This window comes from Ipomoea triloba, chromosome 10, assembly GCF_003576645.1.
Source record: "Ipomoea triloba cultivar NCNSP0323 chromosome 10, ASM357664v1".
Lineage (NCBI taxonomy): Eukaryota > Viridiplantae > Streptophyta > Magnoliopsida > Solanales > Convolvulaceae > Ipomoea > Ipomoea triloba.
This window is the reverse complement of record NC_044925.1, coordinates 3,502,039-3,514,150: the sequence shown is the minus strand read 5'-3', so window position 1 is coordinate 3,514,150 and position 12,112 is coordinate 3,502,039. Positions and strand designations below refer to the sequence as shown.

At 36.0% G+C, this 12,112-nt stretch overlaps 1 protein-coding gene and 1 pseudogene across 1 annotated transcript; both read right to left on the bottom strand.

The window, feature by feature from the left end:
• Nucleotides 1-5,873: 5,873 nt before the first annotated feature.
• LOC116033668 (protein SRG1-like) lies at nucleotides 5,874-9,128 on the bottom strand. Its single transcript, XM_031276423.1, has 4 exons — nucleotides 8,799-9,128; nucleotides 8,094-8,344; nucleotides 6,784-7,108; nucleotides 5,874-6,294 (listed from the first exon to the last, which is right to left on the bottom strand). The coding sequence occupies exons 1-4, from the start codon at nucleotides 9,057-9,059 to the stop codon at nucleotides 6,049-6,051; spliced, it is 1,083 nt and encodes a 360-aa protein (XP_031132283.1). The 5' UTR covers nucleotides 9,060-9,128; the 3' UTR covers nucleotides 5,874-6,048.
• Nucleotides 9,129-10,816: 1,688 nt separating this feature from the next.
• LOC116032333 overlaps nucleotides 10,817-12,112 on the bottom strand; it is a 2,804-nt pseudogene continuing 1,508 nt past the window's right edge.

Sequence of the window (12,112 nt, the reverse complement as noted above, 5' to 3'; positions counted from 1 at the left end):
GTATCATTGCTTGTGACATTGGGAACACTGTGGTTTGCCATGTCAGAAGGTCAGCGAATCACGTTGCTCATGTGCTTGCACGGGCGGCTGGTTCTTCCTCTGTCCTTGGGGAGTGGGTTTCTTCTCCTCCTGATTGTATTTCGGGTTTATTTTAATATGATTGCTTCGGCTTGGTTTTCAAAAAAAAAAAAAAGTATCTGTAAGTGTACAAATGATACACGGTCCTTTGTTATTAGCTATATTATTTGTCAAAAATACACTTAGCCTTTATCTAACTGTTTATTAGTTTTTGGACCGTAAGCCAGTCTGTCCACCAGTGTTGATAGTGAAGCTGTGCCAGCGGACGCTGTCTCAGACAGCAAGGAATTAGTCCACCCATTTAAATTGTGTGGCTAACAGAATTTTAAGGGGTGTGGCTCTCTTTTATTCAAGGAGTTTTTCAGATCTAAAATTGTGAAGGTTGTTAAAGGATGCTACACTATTTAAAGGAAGGCATTTGAAGCTTTAAATACACCTCTACACATGATACAAGTTGAGAGCTTTCACACGTGAAGATTAAGAAGATCATTTGAAGTTTTAATGACGTTCTACTACTGTCTTTGAAGCTGTCGTTGATGCTGAGTCAAGATGAAGAATTGAAGAATTCTTGGCTTGCAGTTTTGTCAATCCAAAAGTAGATGTTGAAGGTTGTGTGTTGGTAGTGAACCTTTGTACGTTTGGGTTGTATTCCAACTTGTGTAAACCTTGGTGCATCTAGTGGATTGGGCAAAAGCTGAGTAGCCCCGCAGACGTAGGAGTTATAGCTTCGAACTGCGTGATCAATTCTTGTGTCCGGGTTCTCTTTCTTTTACTTGCGTTTTTATTATTGTTTGTTTTTAGTTTATCTAATCTGGACTAAAACCTATAAAAACGTTAAATAATCCCTGAACCCGTAAAGTATTGCATTCAAGATCCACGAAGTTTTTTCAGTATCAAACCATATATCTAGTACGTTACCGTACACTTTTTATTATTAAGTTATACCCTCAAATCTCAATCCATATAAACTAAATTTAGTTGACAAAATCGATTTAATTCCTTATAAAACAAACTTTGACATCCTTTACAATAATGGAATACAGTTCATATATTTGACCTGCTCCCTTATGCAAGACAATTACACAATGTTTTTTTTTTTTTTTTGAAATAACAATTACACAATGTTTAAAACCATTATAGTTAAATTCCATTTTTTATTATTTACTCATCATGTGCAATTATTCTGATTATCATTACAGTCAGTAAACCAATATTATTAAGAACAATGACAATTTGTTCGCAAGAGCAGTTCAGCTGGTCACAGTGACAAAATTTTGAAACAATGACTCCGGATTGAGTCTTACTAGCGGCAATGTAGAGTAACCTCCTGCATCATGACAAAGCAGATCTGTTTTGTATTTCTTCTCCTCTCATTTTCTCTTTCCTAATTAGACTTACAAAACCTACTCAAAAATCACAAATGAACTCCACAATTATGGATGCTCTAATACAAGGACACATAGACACAGTACCATTTGTTACTTCATGCACACCAAGGCCTTGCTCATCAGTATCCAAGGAGCTGCCATTGATGAATCTTGATAGATCTTATTGTATGGATATAGTTAAATATAATGTCTGTTTCAACTCTATCACAAGTTTATATTTTTTGCCAACTCACACTGTACCGTCTGTACGTGTGGTGGATGAGGGAAATAACCATGTTCCGCCAATAATAAAGTAAGAAAGGTTCCTTCAAAAAAACAAAGTAAAATAAAAAATTAAGAAAGGAAATATTAAACAAAAGGGAGTAAGGGACTAGGCACAGTAAAATAATGTAAAACTTTGTGCTCCTTTGTTAGTTAGATTAGCGGTTAGTTTTCTCGTTAAAACGTGAAATATATATATATATATATATATATATATATATATATATATATATATATGATTGTCAGACTTTCATATTGAAAAAGTTATGAAATTTGTGTGATATCACATATAAGTAAAATTAAAGTACAATTGAATAACTCAATGGCTAGCTCAAGTGGCAAGTGAGCTCTCCTTGTGAGGAAGAATTTCGGGAGAACTAGCAAGATTCCCTCTGGGTCAGCTCCTGTGGGGTTGGATGTTAGGTGTAATGTCTCATCCGGCAATAAAAGTTTGTAGTATTTGGATTCAATGAACAAATTCCAGTCCATTTGGCTACTCAAGACTAACTTACTCTAAGTGTGATAAAAACTTCGACTTATGACCTTCCTAGTTCCTAATAAGAATCACTACTCTAAAATAAGTCATTTGCTTCTTTAGTAAATAACAATAAGCATTTTTACTCTTTCAGACCCGTATAATACCTGATGTTGTTAAGTTAAAAGGCTCATTTAATAAAGAAGGCTGAATATAATCGCAAATTTTATTGTCCACCAAGCATTGTGGTCCAAGTGACAAAACGACGTCGTTTTGATCAATGAAAACAGACGGATGAAACGGTCACCGTTCCGCGCGCGAAACTGCAGTTCCTTTTCAACACAACTTCAGTATCAGTTCAACACAATTGTAGTTCCAAACGGATGAAACGGCCTCAATTCTCGCAACTGCAGTTCCCGTTCAACATAACTGCAGTATTAGTTCAACACAACTGCAGTATCAGTTCAACACAACTGCAGTATCATTTGAGATTAACTGTAATATCAGTTACGGAGATTTACGGAAGCCGTTTCTCCCACTTATTAAAACGACCTCGTTTTGTGACCTTGGTCTACGCTATAACGACAGGAATATAATAGTGAATTTATCTTCTTACCAAAAAGTATGATTGACATTTTGTCATTTTCCATATCAGATAGTAAAGAAAATGCAGTGAAAGATGAAGGCAAGTCTAGCATGATTCCGTCCGCATGGGCAGCTCAACTAGTCACATGGGTGAAGTTTGGCAGCAAAGACCAGGGATCGAGTCTCTATGTTAAGTTGAGTTAGCATGATTTAAATCCTCTGAATTGGCAGGAAAATACATAGGTAAAAATCGTATCGATCATTCGATTTGACTATTTTCATTTTCTCTTTGTGATTCTCTCTTTTATGATGAGTCTCCACTCTTTTGGCAGAATACCCTCAAATAGAAAAGCGCGCGTTGATCTTGAAAGGTACAGATGGACAAGAGGAAAATGACAAAATAGACGAAGAAATAGAACAAGAAATGGAAAAAATAGAACAAGAAATAGAAGAAATAGAACAACAACGAAAACTTGCGAATCATCTGAAAAAAATATACAAAAAAAAGCGAACATGGGGACATTCCCGACAAAGAATTCCACTCGAATTTGAATTTAGTTGAATTACCATAATTTACAATCTCCCATATGCTTTGTCGGGGGTTGGAGATTCAACCTTTTGAGAGCAAAGTCTAGCATGATTCCTCTCTAAAGTGTGTATATTGTCATATAACAAAAAAATACAAATTTCACATGATGAATTGAATTATATTGTCATATAAAAAAAATACAAATTTCACATGAATTGAATTAGATTGAGGTAAAAAGTTCATACACTATACTTCTTTTCTTGTATTACTTTATTTTGAGTACAACTGGTTCTGTAGACATAGAAAATTTGATGGAATTAAATTGGATAGTAACATTGGACCACGTATTATTTGAACTTGTATATCAATAAATTGAATTAATCTAGGTTATATTATTTGCCTAATTAATTTAATTATTTGATAATGATTTAGTCAAATTAGATATTATTATTTAAGATATTATAATTGTGATAAGATCATGTACCTAGACATTACGGTGGCTAAACACATTTTGGATAACTCTTTATAGTGTCTCAAATATTTATTTATTAATTTTGAGATAATATCAAAGAGTTTTAGATGAAGTGGGAGTCTCACATTCTCACCCTTATAAATTGAGGCATTCATTTCATTCTCAAGCATCACTTGAAGCTCTACAACATATCTTTCTCCAGAGTAAAGATTTCAGAAATCATAAAAAAAGTCCTGCAGAAATACATATCGAAGCTCGGCAAAAGTGGATTGATCGGCAAAAGTGGATTGAAGATCAAACAATTCAAGTGATCAAGTCAAGCTAAAGTGGGATTGAAGATCAAGCCAATTTAAGACCGGAGGCTCTTCAACAAAGATTAAGCAACAAAGCCCTTCTTTGAAGAACAAGCTGCATTCCGAAGGCCCTTCAGCTAAATTTTCAAGTCAAGTCAACTAAGTGGAGAATCAGAGGATTTCCTTAATAGATATTTTGTACCCCCGCACTTTGAAATTCAAATATATATATATACTTTTTATATTTTCTTGTTTACAGATTTTGGCACGCTCAGTGGGACAGCTCTACTTCCCATCTCTTCACTATCGATCTACTCAACAAGCAACTCTGCCAGCAATCTGAATGGCGTTAAGAAGCTCGGTGTTTAAGTAGTTCTATGCTCAAGCCGCTAGTTCCGAGTCTTCATCAAAAGTTGGTTACGAAGTTGGACGAGAGACCGAAGGACTATTAACCAGGAGCGCAGCAACTTGCTCGAACCTGAGCCAATCGTTCGATACATGATACAAAGACTCGAAACGACCCCTACCATCCCGAGGAAAGCTACCTACATTGCATGTCTACCATCTCCGAAGGGAGCAGCGGATAACTTAACTCAAAACGGCCCCTACCATCCTATGGAAAACTTTTGATGGGTATGGTTTGCCTACCATTAGCTACTATGCTTAACTCCATAAAATGGGTGCGACTAGATAACTCTTCGAAGGTCTTAGGCTTGAGTCCTTGGAGGATGTAGGAGAGCTCGAAGTGCATGCCTTGGATGCACATTTCAATCGGGCTCTGTGATATCTTTTCCTTGCAATTTAAGCACAACTCCCTCCATCTTTCAATGTAAGCAACCACATGCTCACCCTTCTTTTGGTGGGTGGTGGTGAGTTCTAAGAAGCTAACGGTTCTTCTTGAGCTATAGAAGCGGGTCAAGAACTCTCGCTCCATGTCATGCCAACTATCAATGCAACTGGGCTCCAAGTCAGTGTACCAATTGAATGCAGTGCCCTTCAAAGAGCGGACGAACTGCTTGACAAGAAGATCTCCATATGTCCCAGTGTCGTTGCATGTGTTGTCTTGGATTGCCTTTCCCATCGAATTGTTGAAATGTTGGAGGTTGATAGCCAACGGGCATCTTCAAATCCTCTATCCTTTGGGTGTATGACACTATGACTTGGTGTAAGTGTATGATTTTGTAAATTTGTAATTCAATTTATTGTATTAAGTTAAGTTGTAAGTTGTTAAATGTTCAGTTATGTAAACAGTTTAAATTTTGCCTTATTTAGAACTTTATTTGGGTTTTTTAAAAAAAATTTATTTCAATCCGATAAAACCCGCAATCCGATCCAACCCGACCGTAATCCGAATACATAAAATCTGACGAGTTAAACTGTTCAAAATAAATGGATATAGTATAATCTAGGTCAATATGAAAACCGAAATAAATGGATATAGTATAATCTAGGTCAATCTGAAAACCGAACAGGTGGGCGGTTCCAATATCAGAACCTCTCGGACCCGATGCTCAGGCCTAGTGGCTCTTCCAAATGGGAGGTCATGAGATCGAGCGAGCCTCAGTGGAAGAGATATTGACTCTTTGTGCTTCTAAGAGGGGGAGGTCATGAGATCGAGCGAGCCTCAGTGGAAGAGATATTGACTCTTTGTGCTTCTAAGAGGTTGAGAATGTATGTATAAACAGATACAACAATGTAATAAAGCCAGGAGTATTTAAAAAAAAAGTATAACTTCAATTCAATTAGAGTTTCATTTGATAATATAAACACAATATGTTAGACAAGTTATTCATTTTCATTTTAGATACAGTGTAGTTTCATTTTGTTCTAAACACACAAGAAATAAAGGATTTGTTAAATATAACCACCGTCGTTTCTTTACTTAAAGAAAAGGCGTCGTTTTCAGAACATGATCCACACAGCTGTGTGGACCATGCATGCCGTATAACAATTGAACAACAATATCATCAGCTAATTTTATAGGCATCAACATGTGATTTCCCATCAAGTTTTCCTCCAAGAAACTGACGAAAATAATCCATGACGGTAACCCTCTTGAATTTTGCTGGAGTTTGTGGGGTGATAAGGTTACTTGCTGGACCTAGCTCACCATTCAATTTTGGGCTGTGAAATGTTGCAATAGATATCCTCTCTTTCTCTCGGTTTACTACTCCTCTATGTTCAATGCTGCTATAAATTCCATTTGTAAAGATCTGCAAAATTAATCTAATCACTGTCAAATTTCTAAAAATCATGTAATTATATTCAATAATATAAGTTTGAGATATTACATGAAACTAAAAGTTATGGATCTTAGCGCCAGGGGACACTCGTCCCGTAGCTGCCATAAGTCTTACTTTCAACCAATTGGTGATAAAAAGGTACACATCAACCATTTAATCATGTCCCTTCATAATAGTCTCGAATCGAGCAGGGGCTTTTGATCACAATTCAAAGCCCAATCGCAAAACATGACTCGGTTCTTAGCCTTCGTCCCCACTAGTCCCCCCGGGATTGAATTTGGCCCAATCTACGCCCACATCCCACCTGGGATTGGACTCAGCTTTAGTCTTAGCATCACATCTCGAATCGAGCAAAGTCTGAACTTGACCAACCCAACCAACGCCCAACAAAAGTCTTTGGTTAAATTCACATTTCCTACGTACTATTGTATCAAAAATAAATAAAAATTGTTTAATTACCTCCAAAGAACCCCCAATGTTGGCAATAAAGGCATGAGGAATTGGTACAATGGGAACCCAAATCCCATCCTTTTTTATCTCAAGACCTTGTGTTTCATTTGCTTGAAGGAGTATAGTTAGACCGCCTGCGTCAGAGTGAGGGCTCAAGCCCAAAACAAGTTCTGGTTGGGGGCATGGTGGATAATAATTCATTCTAATTGACTGCATCCCTTCTTCAAAAAGCGTACTCATTTCTTCATCTTTTATTCCCAAAATTTTTGCCACAAGGCTTAGAATCTTCATGGCAAGCTTGTGCACTTCAAGTGAGTAGGCTTCTATAGTATTCCTGCGCGGTCCAAAAGTGTAACAACTAATGTTTGTGCGTATGTATTCCATCATTAGAAAGAATTCAGAATAGCTCCAGCCAAATTAGTTAGGTTGTTTACTTGGTACAAGCTAGGTTATAAATTTGACTCTCAACTTGAGTAGCCTATCAGGCTTTTTTTATTTGAACCGGTCAACTATGAGCAACCTAGGTTAATTTAATTACCTAATTATCGTCTTTTGCCAACTAAAGTCACAAAGCAAGGTTTACCTGGTGCATATGTTGTTTACTTGGTACCACAAGGTTTCAAGTTTGACTCCTGACTGGAGCAGTCTATCGGTTTTTTTTATTTGAGTTGGTCAGCTATGGACAACCTAGATTGGTTTACCTCTTTGTAGTCTTTTGCCAACTAAGTTCACAAAGCAGGGTTTATACAATGCATATGTTGTTGACTTGGTACTACAAGGTTACAAATTTTACTACCGACTTGAGCAATTTATTGGTCTTTTTGGTTTGATCCGGTCAGCTATGGGTAATCTAGTCTGGTTTACCTTATTGTGGTCCTTTACAGGCTAAAGTCACAAGTCAGGATTTACCCGGTGTATACTCTCAGATAGTGGTTGCGGGTTTTGCTCCTCATCCCAAAAAGTGTTTGTTTGTAAAGTCTTCCTCAATAGTGGTGGTTTTTTAGGAGATTTTACAGGTGTGATTAGGAAAGAAAAATTAAGGTGGAGGAAAAAAAAGTAAAGGAAAAAAAAAACAAAAACTAAAAACAAATTAAAATATGTATATGTGGTCACTGCGCCTCAGGCACGTGAGGCGCAGTGACTTTCTCTCCATTGGGGCCCACCAAACCTACCAAAACACCTTGTTTTGCCGGAGAAAGAAACTCACTAAATCACCCCCTCCCATATGTAAAAAAACTACCCACCAAGTTTTTACTATTCTAAAATCAACACAAAAGCTACTAATGGGGTTACCTTAAGATATTAGGAGGTTTAATTACCTGAAAGCCTCTGGTAGATTAGGAAAAAGTTGAGGTGATCTCACTTGTAGTGGTAGGGTTTGAATGTAAAACATATCTGCCCAATCAAGTTTTTGCTCCTCAGACACAACAAATTGCTGACCGAATCCTTCTCTTTCCCCTGCCACCTGCCCATACTTGTTTTGCTTTACTTCTAATGGTAGATTGAAGAAGGCTTGGGCCTCGCATTTTGCTTTCTCCACCAATGAAGAATTCACTCCATGATTTATCAGCTGCACTTCAATTCATTTCAATTATTTACTTCTTACTTTACATACATTTTTATTCCTAATTTTACACGCGTATTGCGTAAATGAATTAATGTCCAATATTTATATTTGAATAAATATTTAAAAGTATTTCAATGCAAAATTATATAGGAGAAGTTTATATATATATAATTGAATGTCGAATTTGTTTATTTAAATATGTAACGCGCGAAGTTCACTGTGGACGCTGGTTCATAATATAAATTGTCTTTTCGGGTTGGAGATTCAACCTTTTGGAATGAGAAGAGTGTTAAAATAGATAATAGATAGCTAACAATTGAGAGACACGGTGTGATTATTCATATATATATATATATATATATATATATATATATATATATATTATAATTTTAATAAAAAAAGCAAAAATTAAAATGTAAATATGTAATTGTGTGGAGTCTAAGGGATTGGTTATAACCTGGAAGAAACCCCAATCTCTGCAGGCAAAGTGCAGCTTCTGAAGTTCAGAATCTCCAGATTCCTCACACAGTAACTTTTGCATGTCGATGACCGGCACATCGGAGGCGGAACATGATGATGCCGCCGGAGATTCGATATCGTCACGAATATAACAGGTTGGAACCAGGGTGAGATTCTCCTTTGCTAGCTGCTGGACACTAGGCACTGGGAGTGATGAGGCGCCAAGGCTTTGCGCATCAGTTTCCACGGCGGCTGCCATTGACGATATGATGAATATTCTTATTTTATGGATATAAATGTCTTTTAGTTTCAACTCTATCACAATGTACGTGTGGTGGGTGAGGGAAATAACCATGTTCCGCCAATAAGAAACTAAGAAATGTTCCTTCTTAAACAAAAATTCAAAAAAAAAAAAATTGTAATTTATACCTATAACAAATATATCAATTATCAATGTCATTCCTGAATTATTAGTGGTGCAAATGTTGTCCCTCAATTTTCAAAACATGACATATAGTGTCCCTTCCATGAATTATTAGTGGTGGTTGTTTTTCATTTATTATCCTTCCTTCCATGAATTATTAGTGGTGTAATACTGGTAAATCCGTTGTTTTTTCATTTATTATCCTTCTGTCTATAAGAATATTTCTCCTTCTTCCTATTAGGTGAGAGGCAATATATGCCACATTTTGAAAATTATGAGAAAACATTTACAACACTAATAATTTATGGGTGACATTGATAGTCGACATATTTTTTAGGGGAACAAATTACATTTTTTCCAAAAAAAAAAACTAAGAAAGGAAATATTAAATAAAAGGGACTAGGTACCTTTTGTTGTTGTTGTTGTTGTTGTTGTGTGGTTGGATGTTAGGTGTAATGTCGCATCCGGCAATAGAAGTTTATGCAGTATTTGCATTCAATGAACAGATTTCAGTACATTTGGCTACTCAAGACTTGACTTACTCAAAGTGAGAAAAATTTCAACTTATGACCTTCCTAGTTCCTAATAAGAATCATTACTGTAAAATAAGTCATTTGCGTCTATAGTAATAACAATAAGCATTTTTACTGTTTCAGACGCGTATAATACCTAATGTTGTTAGGTTAAAAGGCTCATTTATTAAAGAAGGCTGAATATAATAGTCAATTTATTTTCTTACCAAAAAGCATGATTGACATTTTGTCATTTTCCATATCAGATAGTAATTAAAGAAAATGTAGTGAAAGATGAAGGCAAGTCTAAGCATGATTTCGCCCGCATGGGCAACTCAACCGGTCACATAGGTGAAGTTTGGGAGCAAAGACTAGGGATCGAGTATTACCAGCGACAGTGTGGAGACAACCTCTAAAAGTGTGGGGGACTCAACCTAGCATGATTCCTCTCTAAAGTGCGTATATTGTCATGTAAAAAAAAAAAAACAAATTTCACAAAAAAGAAAAATACAAATTTCACATGAATTGAATTAGATTGAGGTAAAATCCAAAACCAAGTTCATACACTATACCTTTTTTCTTATCATTTTTTTATACCAATACAATTATATTCTTGTTTTATTATAAAACACAGGATATACTTTATTGAGTTACTATAATTTACATCCTCTCATGTGCTTTGTCAGGAGTTGGGGATTCAACCTAGCATGATTTCTCTCTAAAGTGTGTATATTGTCATATAAAAAAATAAAAATTTCACATGAATTGAATTAGATTATTGAGGTAAAATCCAAAACCAAGTTCATACTTGCTATACCTTTTATCTTATCATCTTTTATACCGATGACCTCTGCTCATAACTACTTTCTCAACTTACTGAAGCACAAAAATTCAATATCACCCTTCCTGGAGCTCAAACCCATGACCTCTCATTTGAAAGAGTCTCTTCGTGCCACTAAATCAAAAGTTCATTGACAAATATCGATATACTTGTTTTGTTTTATTATTTGTTTCGTTTTATTATTAAACACATAAACTAAAGTGAATAGTAACATTGAAGTGTATTCTTCATCACAGTCATTACTTGTTAACCCTAAAGGCATCAACCTGTGATTTCCCATCAAGCTTTCGTCCAAAAAATAAACGAAAAAAAATCAGTTACGGTAACTCTCTTGAAATTTGCTGGGTTCTGTGGGGTGATAAGACTAATTGCTGGACCTAACTCGGCATCCAACCTTGGGCTGAGAAATGTTGCAACAGATATCCTATCCATGCCTCTGCTTACTATAGCCCTATGCTCAATGCTGCGGTAAGCTCCATTTGTAAAGATCTACAAAATTCACCCTCAAATTATGTTGTGGTAATTATATTAATCATTTTTTTAACTTTTGTACTTCATATATATATATATACCCGTGCAGACAGTGCTTCCCGTGTGACAGTGTAGTTACTCACCATTAGGTACACATAAATGCACCAACTGTTCGAAAATGTAGCATTAGGTGTGATTCATTTTGTGGTGCGTTACTGCATTTCATTGTGATGCATTTTTTAACACTGTTTTTTGTGTACCTAATGGTGAATATGCACCGGCCACACTAGAAGCATTGTTTGTATTTGAACTAGTATATATATATATATATATAGGGTTCCTGTGCGAAGACAAATTCTCATGCAGTTAACACACAAAGTACGCACCTTAAGTATTAAATGGCGCACCTTAAGTATACAAATGACGCACCTTAAGCACATAAACAAAGCACCATAAGAAGGAAAATCATGCACTTAAGTAAGTTTTAAATGGCACACTTTAAGTTTCACAACTGACGCACCTTAAGCACACAAATCACGTACCTTAAAGAAGGAAAACCACGCACCTAAAGTCTTAGGTCGATATATGCACATTAAGTTTCAACAACTGACACACTTTAAGTACACAACCTACGCACCTCAAGATGGAAAACCACACACCTAAAGCTTTAGACCAACACACTTAAGTTTCAACAACTAACGCACCTTAAGCACAAAAATCACGCATCTTAAATTTGACCTAGATGCAAAAAGACCAGACTGCCACCGTGTTTTCTTTTATTCATTATTGATCTTGAACGTTTATTTAGACAAAGTCAATGGCTCTCATTTAACTGCACAATCGCTCCTTAAGCTTATCACCGCATTTGAATGTAATTCTACATATATATATATATATATATAGAATTATAATCAAATGAGACAAGCTATTTAGGTGAGAAATGCGAACTAGTACGTGAGTGCACACAGTTTACTACGCGGATGCACACAGCCCGAAGTGTGTGCACTTAGCCTACATGAGTGCACACAGTTTAGGGTGTGTGCATTCGTGAAGTAGACTATGTG